Source organism: Amblyraja radiata, chromosome 14, assembly GCF_010909765.2.
Source record: "Amblyraja radiata isolate CabotCenter1 chromosome 14, sAmbRad1.1.pri, whole genome shotgun sequence".
In the NCBI taxonomy this organism is placed as follows: domain Eukaryota; kingdom Metazoa; phylum Chordata; class Chondrichthyes; order Rajiformes; family Rajidae; genus Amblyraja; species Amblyraja radiata.
The window spans coordinates 23,726,259-23,744,481 of NC_045969.1; the positions used below are offsets into that span (position 1 = coordinate 23,726,259).

Here is an 18,223-nt window from a genome sequence, read left to right on the forward strand (position 1 = left end):
TCATCTATGGTGGCGGAGGGGAATCCCCGATCCCTGAAGAACGAGGACATTTCCGATGCCCTGGTATGGAATGTCTCATCCTGGGAACAGATGCGGCGTAAGCGGAGGAATTGGGAGTAGGGGATGGAGTCTTTACAGGGGGCAGGGTGGGAAGACGTGTAGTCCAGATAGCCATGTGAGTCAGTGGGTTTGTAATGTATGTCGGTCAGGAGTCTGTCCCCTGCGATGGAGATGGTGAGGTCAAGGAATGGTAGGGAAGTGTCGGAAATCGTCCAGGTGTATTGGAGTGCCGGATGGAAGTTGGTGGTGAAGTGGATGAAGTCAGTCAGTTGTGTGTAGGTGCAGGAGGTGGCCCCAAAGCAGTCGTCAATGTAACGGAGGTAGAGGTCGGGGATGGGGCCCTGGTACGTCTCGAACAAGGATTGTTCAACGTACCCGACAAAGAGGCAGGCATAGCTGGGGCCCATGCGTGTGCCCATAGCTACGCCTTGTGTTTGGAGGAAATGGGAGGAGTCAAATGTAAAGTTGTTGAGGGTGAGGACCAACTCCGCTAAGCGGAGGAGAGTGTCAGTGGCTGGGTATAGGTTGCTCCTCTAGTCGAGGAAGAACCGGAGGGCTCCGAGGCCATCCTGGTGGGGGATGGAGGTGTAGAGTGACCGGACATCCATGGTGAAGATGAGGGAGTGAGGGCCCAGAGAGTGGAATGCGTGGAGGCGGCGGAGAGTGTCTGAGGTGTCTAGAACATAGGTGGGGAGGGATTTGACCAAGGGGGATAGGATGGAGTCTGAGGTGTCTAGAACATAGGTGGGGAGGGATTTGACCAAGGGGGATAGGATGGAGTCTGAGGTGTCTAGAACATAGGTGGGGAGGGATTTGACCAAGGGGGATAGGATGGAGTCTGAGGTGTCTAGAACATAGGTGGGGAGGGATTTGACCAAGGGGGATAGGATGGAGTAGATTTGGGTTGATGGGCCTCCCAAATGCATAACCCTTTCTGTGTAATTATCCTGTACCATTAGGAAGACTACATATCTTGCAAGGCAACTATGCTCAAGAGATTGGTGATCCTGACAACCCGGGGAGATAATTGTATGCATGTATTGGATGTGTAACGAGGCATCCACATTCATGGCTGCTGTTGTGCCTGAAGTAGTGGCGTCATATGCTTGCTCTCCTGAAAGAGCACTATATTATGTTCCATCTGCCTTGTGCCATGGCCACACATAGCCTGCTATATTTCAATGCCCATTTTGGCGGCGCGGCTCTGGCTGCAGCGGCTCTCCGGCAGTCCTGTTTGTTTTGTGTTTTTTGGGTTGTTTATTTTCGTTTTGGTTAGTCTAGTTTTGGTTTTTAGTTTGTGTTTTTGGGGGGGGGGGTTGAAACGGGGCTTGCTGTCTCTCCCTGCGGGGGGAATGCGACTTTTTTGTCGTATTCCCCTTCTCTGCCTCCGCCTGCGCTGAGGCATAATGGCGGAGCTGGCGACCTCGAGGCTCAGGAGGCAGAGCCCGCCAGGACTCGCAATGAGCTCGCTCCCGTGAGGACGGCCCGGCTCGGGGCTGGAACAGGGCTTTCGTGAGGGGCTGTGACGGCCGGCCCGAGGAAGGAACGGTGCTCCCGTCGGAGTGGCCGAGCTCGGGGAGGTACGGCGTTCCCAGCCCGAGGGAGGAGCGGCGCCCGGTCGGGGCAGCCCAGCCCGAGGGAGAAGCGGCGCCCAGTCGGGGCGGCCCAGCCCGAGGGAGGAGCGGTGCCCGGTCGGGGCGGCCCAGCCCGAGGGAGAAGCGGTGCCTGGTCGGGGCGGCCCAGCCCGAGGGAGGAGCGGCGCCCGGTCGGGGCGGCCCAGCCCGAGGGAGGAGCGGCGCCCAGTCGGGGCGGCCCAGCCCGAGGGAGGAGCGGCGCCCAGTCGGGGCGGCCTGGCGCGAGGCTGAGACGGTGGCAGTACTCACGTGAGGGCGATCCGGCTCGGGGCTGGAACGATGCTCCGGGGGCTGGGACGGCAGTTCTGGTGGCGGTGGCCTGAGACCGGGGTTCGGCCGCGGGCCAGCGGCTGCGTCAGCAGGACTGGTGAGCGGCAGCTTCGACTACCCCGGGCCGCGGTGTTTGAGCCGCGGGACAGGTTTTAACATCGCCCGGGGGGTATCGCCTCAGCGCAGAAGGAGAAGAGGAGGGAAGAGACTGCAGCCCTAAGACTTTTGCCTCCATCACAGTGAGGAGATGTTGGGTGGACTCACTGTGGTGGATGTTAATATGTGTTTATTGTTGTTTTTTTATTGTATTGTATTGTATGTATGACTGCTTAAATTTCGTTCAGACTTCGGTCTGGATGACAATAAAAGGCTATCCTATCCTATTTCTAAAGAAATAAAATGGAAAAAGGATATTGAACATTAGGTTTCAAACTGTAGTGCATCATTTTGGTTATAATAGGTGACTAAAAACCTCAAATCCAGTTTTATACCATCATTCTGCCCTATAAAGGGTGAGGTTTAATTATACCCATGTATGTTCTTGGTTGGTATGATCTTCAAATTTTAAACTAAGGATGTTAGATACATCCTTCAGAGAGCATGGTGGATTTGTGCATAATCATGTACCCTGACATGTCGTTAAATTGCAAGTCTGGCAATTCAGTGGAAACAATTCAGGGAAAATGGTCTTTCAGTGGAAACATCCCTGCTTCCTTTAAACAGATTAACTCGTCTGAGAATTTTCCTGTCTTATTTTAATCAATGTGTTCCACTGTTTCCTCTTGGTGAGGATTCGTAAAGGAAGTGGAGCATTTAAAAGTGATTGTGGTTCCTTGTGATAATTGTTTTGCACGATTGGACATGGGTTTTACCTGTCAGTGCTGCAAATGATTCACAACACATTTGCAAAGTTCTTGCATCTCCTCTGACTTGTTCCATTGAAGAGCAGAGTTCTGTGGATTGGCACGTGCTATTTGACTCATACCAGAATGCTGAAATGGTTCAAACAGTTTCTTTGTGCAGCTAGCCTACTCTGCCTTCAACCAAATTAGCCCATTCTGAATAGTTGTTCAATGTACTGCAGAAGTAAGCTGGTCTATAAGTTCACTATGCTCCTTACTCTGTTTATTTCGGAGGGTTGGATGTGAGGAAATTTTAGGTTGCTCAGAAGTAGCCCAGTGCAACTCACAATTCTCTTTAAAAGGAATCATTTGCTCTATTAAATTAGTGAAAAAAATAAATTATAGTCATTTGAAATTTGGATCAGGTAATTATGGTGTTATTCTTAGATTGGGGAGTATTGTCAATATGTTATTCTTCTCATAGTGGGAGTTATTCCTTTCAACAACTGTACACTTGTGTTATGGGCTAGATGAATAGTCTTTCCTCCCATAGGTAACTGGGCAATGCATGATGCATAGCGTTTCTCAATTGTATCTTCATCTGTGGAAAAGGTTAAAAATGTTTCATGGATTTCTCTAATGCCTCCAGTTTGTGAAATGTTATTGTAATTCACATGCAGCACCATATGGTCCTATTAGAGCTGCAAAATTGAATTTTGAAAAGAAACATCTACTCTTTGGTTTTAACTGCAGTATTCCTTTATCAATTTTAAGACTGCTCAGCTTCATAGCAAATTTTAAAAAAATGGGAATACCACAGTGAAATTTAGTGGCACTGAGATTGAGTCATTGATCTGCCTAATGTTGGACAGATTTGTTTGGGTATATTTGTTTACAAAGTCATATAGGTGATGGTTGGTTAATTACTTGGTCCATTGCAGGATAGATTTATCATCCAGTGTTAAGAATTCTAGAATGTTCCAACAATAAGATTGAGAGTCATCACACCAACTGGTGTACAAAGCTACACATTACCATATTGGATGTATTGGATGTCGTGAAGACTAAAAACCCTTTCAATGTAAATGCAACAATGCTATTTTATATATGTTGGCAGAGTGTTCGACTATTGAAAAGGGATTTTTTTTTTTTTAAATAGCTGGTAATAAATTATAGGTTGTAAATTTGTACTCCAAATTGGTTCTGCCTCCTCCTGCCCCTGAAGCTTGGATGCTGAAGCCCTTTCTTTGTCACTCTGGTTGTCAGTGTCTGACAGGCTTTATGATTCAAAACTTAACAGGAAGCACCCATTTTTGATTTGATTCAAACTATAGTTTGAAATCTTTTGCCATGGACAACAATTGTACACACTTCTTCTTTCGCGTTTATCCTTGCGTGTTATTAAAAACAAGGATATACAATTAAATTTGTAGTTGCACTTGAATAAAATATTAATTGAGCTATTTCTTTCCACAATTCCAGCTCCACCTACCATTAAATTCCCCCTTGCCAGGGAGTGAATTAACTAAGGAGCCATTTCGTTGGGATCAGCGATTGTTTGCCCTAGTCTTGCGTCTTCCTGGATTGATGCCCCTTGAAACAGAGCAATTGGGCAGTGTGCCATCTGATGAATCTGCCATCACACCCATGTGTGAGGTTACAGGAGGTGAGATTATTGTCCAATTAAAGTTTGAATGGACTATCTTGCCCTTCAAAATAAACTCTTTAAATTCAATTTGCTTTCCTATAATTAGTCATGACAGAATTACTGCACCCTTATATATTATTCAAATCTTCATGTACTTTGTGTACTTGTCATTTTGTACAGTGACATTTATGTACAAAATGTACAAAACTCCAGTGTACAAGCGGCTGGGCTTGTACACTGGAGTTGGCTTGTATTGGATGCAGCACAGAATTGCAGCAAGACCTGTATACTTTATGAACTGCAAAATGAAATGTAATCAAGTTGAAGAAATACATCGTTACGATATGCATAAATTTATATGTGTACTTTTGATATTCTACAAAAAAAAAGAATAAACTAAATTATAGCTGGTCCAGCTAATTGCAGTGTGAAGGATGCTGTCCTAAATAGTGTGTTAGACTGCAAGTAAGATCAAGAAACCATGGGTGTTTTAAGCATTTAAAGAGCATGGATAAGGAAAGAATGCTGTTTATGAGGCACTGAGAATGATGTACATAGAGATGAGGGATATAAGGATATAATTTCTGAATAAATAATTTATAGTTTTCTTCAAAGAGGAGGGGAATAGTGCAGTTGTTACAGTTAAGGAGGAGGAATATTTACTATTGAATGGGGATAAACTAAGCAGAAGGGGAAATCTTAAATCCATTCTCAGAAAAGCCATAAACCATTTGGTAGAAAGGTATGGATTAAAGAGATAATTCAGTGTAGTTTTTTAAGAGATAGGTCATGCAGCAAGTAAGAATTTAATTGTTCTATCTGGGACATATGACAATAAAATACTCTTGACTCGTGTCTGAAAATCTGATTAATGTTTTCTGAGTAAAGGTCAGAGGGTTAATGTGAACAGTGAATTTTGTGTACGGATTGAATTTGGATTTTAGCAAGGCTTTTACGAGCGGCTTCAAGGCAAGCTGGTCATAAAGGCCATGGAATCCAAGGGAGAGCAGCAAATTGGATTAAATGTTCATCGTCGGGCAGCAGAGTATAATGGTTACTAGGTGTTTTTGTGACTGGAAGGTTATTACTATTCAGCCACTACAAGGTTCACTTGCTGGTCCCTTGCTCTATGTAATGCATGTTATTGGTTTAGACAAATGTAGGGTCCAGAATAAGGAACTTTCAGAAATTGCTGCACTGTATAATGAAGGATATAAAACGGTAAAGTATAAAAGGATTGAGCAGGGTCACCATTCACCTGTGGCATGAAACTTGTGTTTGATTAAAGTACTGGAGTTCTTTGAGGATAATGCCAGCAGAATAAATAAAGGGGACCAGTAGCTGTGCTCTATTTAGATTTTGAAAGGCTTTCAATAATGTCCCACAGGTTCATCAAAAGCATAAACCAAATGGAAATGGAAGACAATTTACTGGCATAGAGTGAGAGTTGGTTAAAAAAGCAGAGGGAAGAATTAGCAAATGGCTCATACACTTCCACCAATACAGTAGTAACTACTGTTGCTAATATTGTGGAAAGGACATCGAAATGCAAGTTCTTGTGTGAAAATATAAAAGATGTGGCTTTGGCTTTCCTAATTTTTCTTAAAAACTTTACAGTGCTTGTATTCACTCTTTCAACTAATTGGTCATGTCTTGTGTTAGGATTGTAAAAGTCCTCGAGGAAATGTCTTCCTTTTGCATCTTCTAGTCTTAGAATGGTCTCCAGTTACTTGGAGCATATTATTGTACTGATCAAAACAAGTTACTTGAACTGCATCATCACTTGGCCAGATGATGTCGAGTTCTTTATTATTAATAATAGATCACTTAAATATCCTGTCAGCAATAATGACAGAATATTCCTAAAGCTTGTTATGGAAAAACGTAAAATGTTCATGAGGTATTATTCCAAGCAAAGGCAGCATGTTGCCCATCTTTAAATATGAAGGCATGGAAGAGTAGGGATTTACGGGTCCCTTTCTGAATGGCAGACAGTGACTAGTGGGGTACCTCAAGGCTTGGTGCTGGGACCGCAGCTATTTACAATATACATCAATGATTTGGATGAAGGGATTCAAAATAACATTAGCAAATTTGCAGATGACACAAAGCTGGGTGGCAGTGTGAACTGTGAGGAGGATGCTATGAGAATGCAGGGTGACTTGGACAGGTTGGGGGAGTGGGCAGATGCATGGCAGATGAAGTTTAATGTGGATAAATGTGAGGTTATCTACTTCGGTATCAAAAACAGGAAGGCAGATTACTATCTAAATGGCGTCAAGTTGGGAAAAGGGGAAGTACAATGGAATCTGGGGGTCCTTGTTCATCAGTCTATGAAAGTGAGCATGCAGGTACAGCAGGCAGTGAAGAAAGCGAATGGCATGTTGGCCTTTATAACAAAAGGAATATAGGAGCAAAGAGGTCCTTCTGCAGTTGTACAGGGCCCTAGTGAGACAACACCTGGAGTATTGTGTGCAGTTTTGGTCCCCTAATTTGAGGAAGGACATTCTTGCTATTGAGGGAGTGCAGCGTAGGTTTACAAGGTTAATTTCCGGGATGGAGGGACTGCCATATGCTGAGAGAATGGAGCGGCTGGGCTTGTACACTGGAGTTTAGAAGGATGAGAGGATATCTTATTGAAACATATAAGATTGTTAAGGGTTTGGGCACGCTAGAGGCAGGAAACATGTTACCGATGTTGGGGGAGTCCAGAACCAGGGGCCACAGTTTAAGAATAAGGGGTAAGCCATTTAGAACGGAGACGAGGAAACACTTTTTCTCACAGAGAGTTGTGAGTCTGTGGAATTCTCTGCCTCAGAGGGCGGTGAAGGCCGGTTCTCTGGATACTTTCAAGAGAGAGCTGGATAGGGCTCCTAAAGAAAGTGGAGTCAGGGGATATGGGGAGAAGGCAGGAACGGGGTACTGATTGGGGATGAACAGCCATGATCACATTGAATAGCAGTGCTGGCTCGAAGGACTGAATGGCCTGTTCCTGCACCTATTGTCTATTGTTCAAACCACTGTAATTAATAGATACCTCCAAATGATTAGTGGTTCCTTGATGCAACTGAGGAACTTGACCCTAAGACACTTCAGAAGGCAGTTAAATGTGAGCCTTATAACCATATAACCATATAACAATTACAGCACGGAAACAGGCCATCTCGGCCCTACAAGTCCGTGCCGAACAATTATTTTCCCTTAGTCCCACCTGCCTGCACTCATACAATAACCCTCCATTCCCTTCTCATCCATATGCCTATCCAATTTATTTTTAAATGATACCAACGAACCTGCCTCCACCACTTCCACTGGAAGCTCATTCCACACCGCTACCGCTCTCTGAGTAAAGAAGTTCCCCCTCATGTTCCCCCTAAACTTCTGTCCCTTAATTCTGAAGTCATGTCCTCTTGTTTGAATCTTCCCTATTCTCAAAGGGAAAAGCTTGTCCACATCAACTCTTGTCTATCCCTCTCATCATTTTAAAGACCTCTATCAAGTCCCCCCTTAACCTTCTGCGCTCCAGAGAATAAAGACCTAACTTATTCTACCTTTCTCTGTAACTTAGTTGTTGAAACCCAGGCAACATTCTAGTAAATCTCCTCTGTACTCTCTCTATTTTGTTGACATCCTTCCTATAATTGGGCGACCAAAATTGTACACCATACTCCAGATTTGGTCTCACCAATGCCTTGTACAATTTTAACATTACATCCCAGCTTCTATACTCAATGCTCTGATTTATAAAGGCTAGCATACCAAAAGCTTTCTTTACCACCCTATCTATATGAGATTCCACCTTCAAGGAACTATGCACGGTTATTCCCAGATCCCTCTGTTCAACTGCATTCTTCAATTCCCTACCATTTACCATGTACGTCCTATTTTGATTTGTCCTGCCAAGGTGTAGCACCTCACATTTATCAGCATTAAACTCCATCTGCCATCTTTCAGCCCATTCTTCCAAATGGCCTAAATCACTCTGTAGACTTTGGAAATCCTCTTCATTATCCACAACACCCCCTATCTTGGTATCATCTGCATACTTACTAATCCAATTTACCACACCTTCATCCAGATCATTGATGTACATGACAAACAACAAAGGACCCAACACAGATCCCTGAGGCACCCCACTAGTCACCTGCCTCCAACCCGACAAACAGCCATCCACCATTACCCTCTGGCGTCTCCCATTCAGCCACTGTTGAATCCATCTTGCTACTCCTGCATTTATACCCAACAGTTGAACCTTCTTAACCAACTTTCCATGAGGAACCTTGTGAAAGGCCTTACTAAAGTCCATATAGACAACATCCACTGCTTTACCCTCGTCAATTTCCCTAGTAACCTCTTCAAAAAATTCAAGAAGATTAGTCAAACATGACCTTCCAGGCACAAATCCATGTTGACTGTTCCTAATCAGACCCTGTTTATCCAGATGCTTATATATATTATCTCTAAGTATCTTTTCCATTAATTTGCCCACCACTGAAGTCAAACTAACAGGTCTATAATTGCTAGGTTTACTCTTAGAACCCTTTTTAAACAATGGAACAACATGCGCAGTACGCCAATCCTTGGGGACTATTCCCGTTTCTAATGACATTTGAAATATTTCTGTCGTAGCCCCGGCTATTTCTACACTAACTTCCCTCAATGTCCTAGGGAATATCCTGTCAGGACCTGGAGACTTATCCACTTTTATATTTTTCAAAAGTGTCAGTACTTCTTTTACTTTGAAACTCATAGTATCCATAGCTACTCTACTAGTTTCCTTTACCTCACATAATGCAATATCCTTCTCCTTGGTGAATACCGAAGAAAAGAAATTGTTCAATATCTCCCCCATCTCTTTTGGCTCTGCAGATAGCTGTCCACTCTGTCTCTCCAATGGACCAATTTTATCCCTCGTTATCCTTTTGCTATTAATATAGCTGTAGAAACCCTTTGGATTTACTTTCACCTTACTTGCCAAAGCAACCTCATATCTTCTTTTTGCTTTTCTAATTTCTTTCTTAAGATTCTTTTTACATTCCTTATACTCCTCAATCACCTCATTTACTTCATGCTGCCTATAATTATTGTAGATCTCCCTCTTTTTCCGAACAAGATGTCCAATTTCCCTTGAAAACCAGGGCTCTTTCCAATTTTTACTTTCCTTTCAACCGAACAGGAACATAAAGATTCTGTACTCTTAAAATTTCCCCTTTAAATGTCCTCCATTTCTCTTCTACATCCTTCCCATAAAACAAAATGTCCCAGTTCACTCCTTTTAAATCATTTCGCATCTCATCAAAGTTAGCCTTTCTCCAATCAAAAATCTCAACCCTAAGTCCAGTTCTGACCCTCTCCATAATTATATTGAAACTAATGGTATTGTGATCACTGGACCCGAAGTGCTCCCCAACGCATACCTCCGCCACCTGTCCCTTCTCGTTTCCTAACAGGAGGTCCAGCACTGCCCCTCCTCTAGTAGGTACCTCTATGTATTGCTGCAAAAAACTATCCTGCACACATTTTACAAACTCCAAACCATCCAGCCCATTTACAGAATGTGTTTCCCAGTCTATGTGTGGAAAATTGAAATCTCCCACAATCGCTACCTTGCCTTGTTTCTGATAACTTCTTATCATATGAAGCATGGTTGGTTTGCTACCATTAATCAGAGGAGCAATCTCTACTTTGCAGTTTGTATTTGCTTAGAACAAAAAAATGTATTTGTCATAATGCACTTATTAGGTTAGGAGTCCTTCCACATATTCAGTTGCAGTTGTAGCAAACTGAATTATTAAGAGCATAACATCACAAAACCTGTCTATATTCCATGTTTAATGACCTAATATTTGTGCAGTGTGCCAGGTGTTAGTAAAAAAGGACTGTGTAGACTAAAGTTTGTCCAACACACTTGACCCCAATGGTGTGGTTAATTTTCAGATGCTGGAAAATGGAAATAAATTGCTGGAAATTGCTCCATCATTTATGGAGAGACTGTTACCATTTTAAGTTAATGACTTTCTACCAGAGCTGGGTGTGAAGGTACATGAACACATTTGACAGTTTTAAACATGTGTAACACAAGTGACTATAATTGTACAGTAAATTTACAGTATAGTAAATTGTACAGTTTACTTGGTGCTTTGTGAAGAAATGTGGAGGTGGACTGGACTGCACATACTGACCAACAGGCCGAATTGATGAAAGGCAGGAATCAAGTATTATTCATTGTTTTCCTCTTTTAAGGCTTTCTCCTCTGTCCCTAGTTTCATGCTTTGCTATCTCATGCAGTAACTGTGCAGAGGGTTGATCCTTTATTTCACCCACTTAATTAAGAAAACGAACTTGCGTGGTAATATCTTTGATAAACAGCTTATCCTTAAATTTTTGAGCTTTTGATGTATTGGATATATCAGCATTTTATCTCAACTGAGTTTGATATGAGCAATCTCCTTGCGGAACCTTTGACGTTTCATGTATTTTTTCTGTTTTCTAAAAATAATCAGACCCTATTGTAAGGGATGACAGCTGAGTTCACTAGTGAAAAATAGCAACAAAAAAAACAAAGCATTTATTTGCCGATTATGTCTGGTCTCCACAAATATAGCTGACTTTCTATTTCTGCCTGTAGGTCGTTCATACTGTGTGTGCACGCAACGAATGCTGCTTCAGTGTCTGGAGTCACTTGTGCAAAAAGTACAAAGTGGAGTGGTGCTGAACTTTGAAAAAACTGGTCCAGATCCAGCACCTGTGGGCGATGGTAAGTTGTACCCTAGTGTTCATTAACTATCCAAGTTAAATGATCTAGTGGTTTGTTTGTGCAAGTTTGATGAAAAGCATTTGAATAGTGATGTTTTTGGGGCCAGGCTTAAAATTTCAGTGTGGTTCGGATGCCACTCAAGGAGACTGGGTATTTGTAATGAAACAAAGGAATAAGGAATCAGATCAAGTTCTCACCTTGTTTGCTCATAATTAGTATCAACTTGTTTTAATACTTAAGTCCTTGAAATGTTTGCCGAACAAAATCTATCCTTTTTGGTTTGAAATCATAAATTTGTTAAAGTTACAACCTGTTTGGTGGTGGGAGATTGGACAATAGAATACTAAATTTCAATTATCGTCACTGTAAAGGGTCTTCTGATAGCACCCTCTAATTCTGTTATATCTCCTTGTCCTGTACTTGCAAGAATAACTTTTATTTTACCTATCCTATTATACATTAATTAGGATCATACATTAATTAGGATGAAATGTGTGAACTTTGGTGCCCAGAAAATGTTGAAGCTTTGCCAGGTTCTGACCATCTGGCTACTGATTCTGTGTATCCACACAGGTTACTGAAAATGAAGTTTGTTATATGATGTTATAAGTGTATTTAGGGCTATGATGGTATAATATCCAATCCCAGTTACAAGATCAGGAAAACTTTTTTTCAATCTCTTACCTTGCCGGAGATGTGGGAGAACAAAGAAGGGAAGAGATTGAACTTTTATTTGCCTTCCATCACAGTGAGCAATTTGTGTTTAAATGCCTCTTTAATGCAGATATAAGTGAGCTCTGAGCAACTAGTCTTTCCTCCTGTCTTTCCATCACCTTTGGAAACTTTTATTGCTGTTCATCAACATGAGGACCAAAATGGTGCCAATGAAAGTCAAATAAACCATTATGAGACTGAGAAACAAGAATTAAACTGTTAGAGACATCAGCCAAACCTTAGGCTTACCAAAATCAACTGTTTGGAACATCATTAAGAAGAAAGAGAGCACAGGTGAGCTTACTAATCGCAAAGGGACTGGCAGGCCAAAGAAGACCTCCGCAGCTGATGACAGACGAATTCTGTCTATAATAAAGAAAAATCCCCAAACACCTGTCCGACAGATCAGAAACACTCTTCAGGAGTCAGGTGTGGATTTGTCAACGACCACTGTCCACAGAAAACATCATGAACAGAAATACAGAGGCTACTCTGCAAAATGCAAACCACTGGTTAGCTGCAAAAATAGGATGGGCACGTTATAGTTTGCCAAGAAGTACTTAAAAGAGCAACCACAGTTCTGGAAAAAGGTCTTGTGGACAGATGAGACGAAGATTAACATATCAGAGTGATGGCAAAAGCAAAGTATAGAGGAGAGAAGGAACTGCCCAAGATCCAAAGCATACCACCTCATCTGTGAAACACTGTGGTGGGGGTGTTATGGCCTGGGCATGTCTGGCTGCTGAAGGTACAGGCTCACCTATCTTCATTGATGATACAACTGCTGATGGTAGTAGCATAATGAATTCTGAAGTGTATAAACACATCCTATCTACTCAAGTTCAAATAAATGCCTCAACTCATTGGCCGGCGGTTCTTTCTACAGCAAGACAATTATCCCAAACATACTTCTAAAGCAACAAAGGAGTTTTTCAAAGCAAAAAAATGGTCAATTCTTGAGTGACCAAGCCAATCACCTGATCTGAACCCAATTGAGCATGCCTTTTATATGCTGAAGAGAAAACTGACGGGGAGTAGCCCCCAAAACAAGCATAAGCTAAAGATGGCTGCAATACAGGCCTGGCGGAGCATCACCAGAGAAGACACCCAGCAACTGGTGATATCCATGAATCGCAGACATCAAGCAGCCATTGCATGCAAAGGATATGCGACAAATACTAAACATGACTACTTTCATTTACATGACATTGCTGTTTCCCAAACATTTTGGTGCCCTGAAATGGGGAGACTATGTATAAACACTGCTGTGATTTCTACATGGTGAAACCAAAATGTGTAAAAATTGCCTTTATTAAAATCTGCCAATGTATACTTTAACCGCATGTGATTTTTTTTTCTTTCCTTTTTTTTTTCCTATTACAAATCTCAAATTGTGGCGTACAGAGGCAAATAAATAAATGATGGATCTTTGTCCCAAACATTATGGAGGGCACTGTAAATTATGAGTACATTTTATTTGGGCATATTTTATCTGCTTTTCAGGAGAATAAATAGGAAAAAAAGCGAACTTAAAAAAGTTGTTCACTTAATATTTACTCCATGAGAGCTGTGTGCTCAGTATGAATAATTTTAATATTATTTCTGAAAGTCCATAAAGAGCTCACATTCAACATAGGTTTGCTAGTAATCCTTCCACCCTCATCTTAACGTTGATATTGGACTTCATTAGTAGTCTGAAATGTATACTATTTATATACATCAACAAAGTATTGATCCATTAAACCAATTCTGATACTTGCATTTTGAATGGAGAGGAACAATTGCTATATTTAGATTCTTCCTGTTTTTGATTTGACCAAATTACTACCAAAATTCCACAGGAGGATTTTTTAACATTTTATTGAAGCCATACTGAGTTAAAAGGCTGCATTCTTACTTCCGCCTGCAAGCTTTGAATTACATTCTTAATCACAAAACTGGTGAAAATACTTGAAGCTTTGTAAGCTAGTTTGATGTTATGGGGTATTTTTATTTTAAATTTGGTGATCCAAACCCTATCAGATATTTTTGATAAGGGAATTGAGTAAGAAATTTACTGGATAGGTACAAAGTGTGAGCAGAAAGGGCGTTAAATGTTAGTAGTACTTTAACCAGGAGTAAAAAGATTTTCTACGAGTTTATCTTTGCTTTTGCGAATTATTTGTTAACCCACAAAAGGCAACTGTCAACCAAAGACTTCCAAAATGCTTTTGTTTTGGTTGATCCTTGGTGTGAGATAGTCATATAGCTTGCAAACAGGCCCTTTGGCCCAATGTGCCCCATCTCCACGAGTCCTGCCTGCATTTGACCCATATCCTTCTCAGCTTTTCCTATCCATGTATCTGTCCTTGTAAACATTCTGAAAGTACCTGCCGCAACTGCCTTCTCTGGTAGCTTGTTCCATTTACCCACCACCCTTTGTGTAAAAAAAAAAGTTTATCCTTGGGTTCCTATTAAATCTACCCCCTCGCGTCACCTTAAACCTATGTCCTCTGTGTCGAGTAAATCACACATACTCACAGATCTGGTACATCGGTATTTATTGAATAACACGTAACACATTACAGCATGCTGCTTCTACTGTACAGCAGCATAGACTGATTGCACATGCCGGGTTGCGATAATATGAATAGTGCGTTAGCAGGTGGAGCTTCTTATATTAAAGCACTACATTGGTTAGTAACCAATCTACATCTTTCCTTGTAGGAATAAAAGTGAAACACATCTAAATTAAAGTGACATATATGAATAAACACGTTACTAGGTGCTGACTGATTAATACAGTAACCAAAATGCTAATAGCACGTACAGGGAAGTACAGATCGTTCAAACAAAATCCTCGTATCAAAGGGTCGTCCTACAAACCCGTCCCGCGCGCGTACGGTACAGATCCGCGTCTCCTCTCTTCACCGGCTAAATAACCGGAGACCTATGCGGCGAGAGCATTGGTGACCCGGGAATTGAACACAGCGAGTCTGACGCGTGAGTAGGGGGCACAGAGCAGCAGAGCGCGAGGGAGTAGGGGGTTCAGCAGCAGCAGAGCGCAAGGGAAGAGACAGTCCGTCAGTAGAAGGGTAGATCGGAGGTGTTGTACTTGCCTGTATTAAACTCCATTAACTACTCCTCAGCCCACCTGCCCAACTGATCAAGATTCTGCTCCCAATTTTGATAACTGTCTTCGCTATCTACGATGTCATCTATTTTCATGTCATCTGTAAACTTGCTAATCATGTCTTGTACATTCTCATCCAAATCGTCCAAATAAACTGTAGGTGGATAAATAAATAATGCTGGCTGAACTATTCTTGTCATTAAGGATGGGTCTTGCACTGTTCATGTAATCTGCAATAGTTTGTGTACTCATTCAGCCTAATAGTAGTGAAGGATGGGTTCTGGTAATGTGGACGTGTGGAAAAACCTGGTTATTTCTCACAATACATCAGTCGTGTTGTCAACTGACGACTGTATTGTGCCCTAAGACTCATAACAGACATCTTGTTCCGGTCAATCTGGGTTAGATTTGAAACCAAGATACTCCTAGTGAAAGTCTACTATTCAGTTTGAGCCTCTTGCGGACTTAATTTCTTGCAATTTTAATTGTTACTAGAATTGTTAATCCATTGGGTCTGTTCCCCCAAAGTGTGGTTGCGGGGGGGGGGGGGGGGGGGGGGGGGGGGGGGTGGGCATGCGGTGTCACACACACTGTCTACCCCCCCCACACACACGCTAACTACCCCCCTTGATATTATATTATTATTAATTTGCTCCTTTTACCCCATAACCGCCATATCCACTGGCGCATCAACTCGTAGGCGCGTCTAGAGAGGGAGGGGGGGTAGAGAGTGAGGGGAGAGACAGAGAGAAAGGGGCAGAGACAGAAGGGCAAGAGACAGAGGGAGAGGGGGTGGAGGGAAGGAAGGGAGGGAGGGTGAGGGGGGGGGAGGGAGGGGGAGGAGGGGTGAGAGATGGGAGGACAGAGAGGGAAGGGGAGAGAGGGTGAGGTGGAAGGGAGTTTTTTGGGATAGTGCGCCCGGCCTTTTTAGTGTTTAAGTTTTTTGGTTTTTGTGGTTTTTTCTTGTGTTTTTTGAGGTGGGAGAGAGGGGTTTTCGTTCTCCTCGAGGAGACTTGAGGCAGAGCAGGCATAGAGCAAAATGCAACCATGCATCACGCGTTCAGAATGTTCCAGAAATGAAGCGTGCGCGTCTCAAGCACGAAAGCTGTCGGCTGCTCTATGGAATTCAGGGGAGCAGCCTGCCGTGTCACACACACACTAACCACCCCCCCCTCTAACCACCCCCCCCCCTAACCACACCCCCCTCTAACCACCCCCTCCCTCTAACCACCCCCTCCCTCTAACCACCCCCTCCCTCTAACCACCCCCTCCCTCTAACCACCTCCCCCCCTCTAACCACCTCCCCCCTAACACACCTCCCCCCCTCATAACCACCTCCCCCACTCTAACCACCTCCCCCCCTCTAACCACCTCCCCCTCTAACCACCTCCCCCCTCTAACCACTCCTCCCCCCCTCTACCACCTCCCTCCTCTAACCACCTCCCCCCCTCTAACCACCCCCCCCCTCTAAACAACCACCCCCCTCCTCTAACCACCACCTCCCTCTAACCACACCCCCTCCCTCTAACCACATCCTCCCCTAACCACCTCCCCCCTCTAACCACCCCTCCCTCTACCAACCCCACTCCCCTTAACCACACCCCCACCCTCTTAACCACCCCCCCTGCCTCTAACCCCCCCCTCCCTCTAACCACCCCCTCCTCTAACACACCTCCCCCCCTCAACCACCTCCCCCCTCTAACCACCTCCCCCCTCTAACCACCCCCCCCCTCTAACCACCCCCTCCCTCTAACCACCTCCCCCCCTCTAACCACCTCCCCCCTCTAACCACCTCCCTCCCTCTAACCACCCGCCTCCCTCTAACCACCCCCCTCCCTCTAACCCCCCCCCTCTAACCACCTCCCCCCCTCTAACCACCTCCCCCCCTCTAACCACCCCCTCCTCCCCCCCCCCCAGTTAAACCCCTACAGAAATTGCAAAAATCTCCGCGTTTTTGCGTCTGGTTTTCGAGGAGATACGTTTCACATGCAAAATCACACACACACACACACACACACACACACACACACACACACACACACACACACACACACACACACACACACACACACACACACACACACACACACACACACCTTTAATAGATTTCTGATATGATATATAGTGGAAGGAAGATAAAAAGTTATTTGTAACAAGTTATTGTTGCTTATTGAACAGAGAGGTAAAGGTGATTCTTCATCTGTTCTAGATGGTGTTACTGATGGTCCTAAATCCGCCCCTCCGTTTGGACCACAACCTTGGCATAATTGTCACAAACTCATTTATGTACGTCCCAACCACAAAACTGGTGTTCCAGTTGGACATTGGCCCATCCCTGAATCCTTCTGGCCAGACCAAAACTCTCCAACCCTAGTAAGTTTTTGCCAATCACTTCTGTTTTTGTCTGCCTTAAAGATATTGCATATTTAGTAACTGATTTCAAATACAGTAAACCAGCTTTAACAGACCCCTTTATAACGGAGTTTGGTTATAGCGGACGGACCTGCTGACCAAATCCCGGCTCCCATTGTCTCCCCGGCCACTTTGAGCCCCGATTTTCCACGCCCCCCGCAACTCGTAAGATGCACCAGTGAGCCTTTCACCCAGTGCATGGTCTGTTGGCGCAGCTGTTGAGGCTCATGTTGTAGCCCCTGGCGACAGCACTTTCTTCAGCCGACTGACAGCATATTCTTAGTCTCCATGGGGCTCCCTTCCCCCAACCCCTAACGTCACCTCCTTCCTCATTCTCCCCTGGAGTCGCCTGAAGAAAGTGCTGTCCCAAAGGTGAGCCACAACAACATCTGTGTCAACCGATTAGGGCAGCAGCTGGTGAAGGAGTCGCAGTGCCGAGCAGTGGCACCGGCACCTAGTTTTAAGGTGAACCGACACAAAGTGCTGGAGTAATTCAGCAGATTGAATCGGTCTGAAGAAGGGTCTTGACATCACCTTTCCATTGTTCTCCAGCAATGCTGCCTGACCCGCTGAGTTACTCCAGCACTTTGTGTCCTTTTGTGTATTAACCACCATCTTTCGTTCTTTGTTTCAAATTCATACAATGATAATACTTTCCTTGGTTGTACTAGACAATCGGCAAAAACAAACATCTTCCCCCCCCCCCCCCCCCACTATGGTCGATTATAATGAGGGTTTACTGTATTTGAATACATATTTACCTAAAATAGTAGA

The 18,223-nt window shown here is 43.7% G+C and overlaps 1 protein-coding gene across 5 annotated transcripts in view; it reads left to right on the forward strand.

The window, feature by feature from the left end:
• The window catches only part of ints6 (integrator complex subunit 6), an 89,578-nt gene that overhangs the window by 32,033 nt on the left and 39,322 nt on the right, over positions 1–18,223 (forward strand). For 4 of the 5 annotated variants that reach the window (XR_004413989.1, XM_033032796.1, XM_033032797.1 and 1 more), the window contains 3 exons: positions 4,289–4,472; positions 11,083–11,211; positions 17,247–17,410. Coding sequence is in view for 4 of the 5 variants with exons in the window: in XM_033032796.1 (XP_032888687.1) it covers positions 4,289–4,472; positions 11,083–11,211; positions 17,247–17,410 (477 nt within the window). In the remaining variant the exon portion in view is untranslated. Of the gene's footprint in view, positions 1–4,288; positions 4,473–10,391; positions 10,494–11,082; positions 11,212–17,246; positions 17,411–18,223 lie in introns of those variants that run through there. The other variant, XM_033032799.1, reaches the window with a different exon arrangement.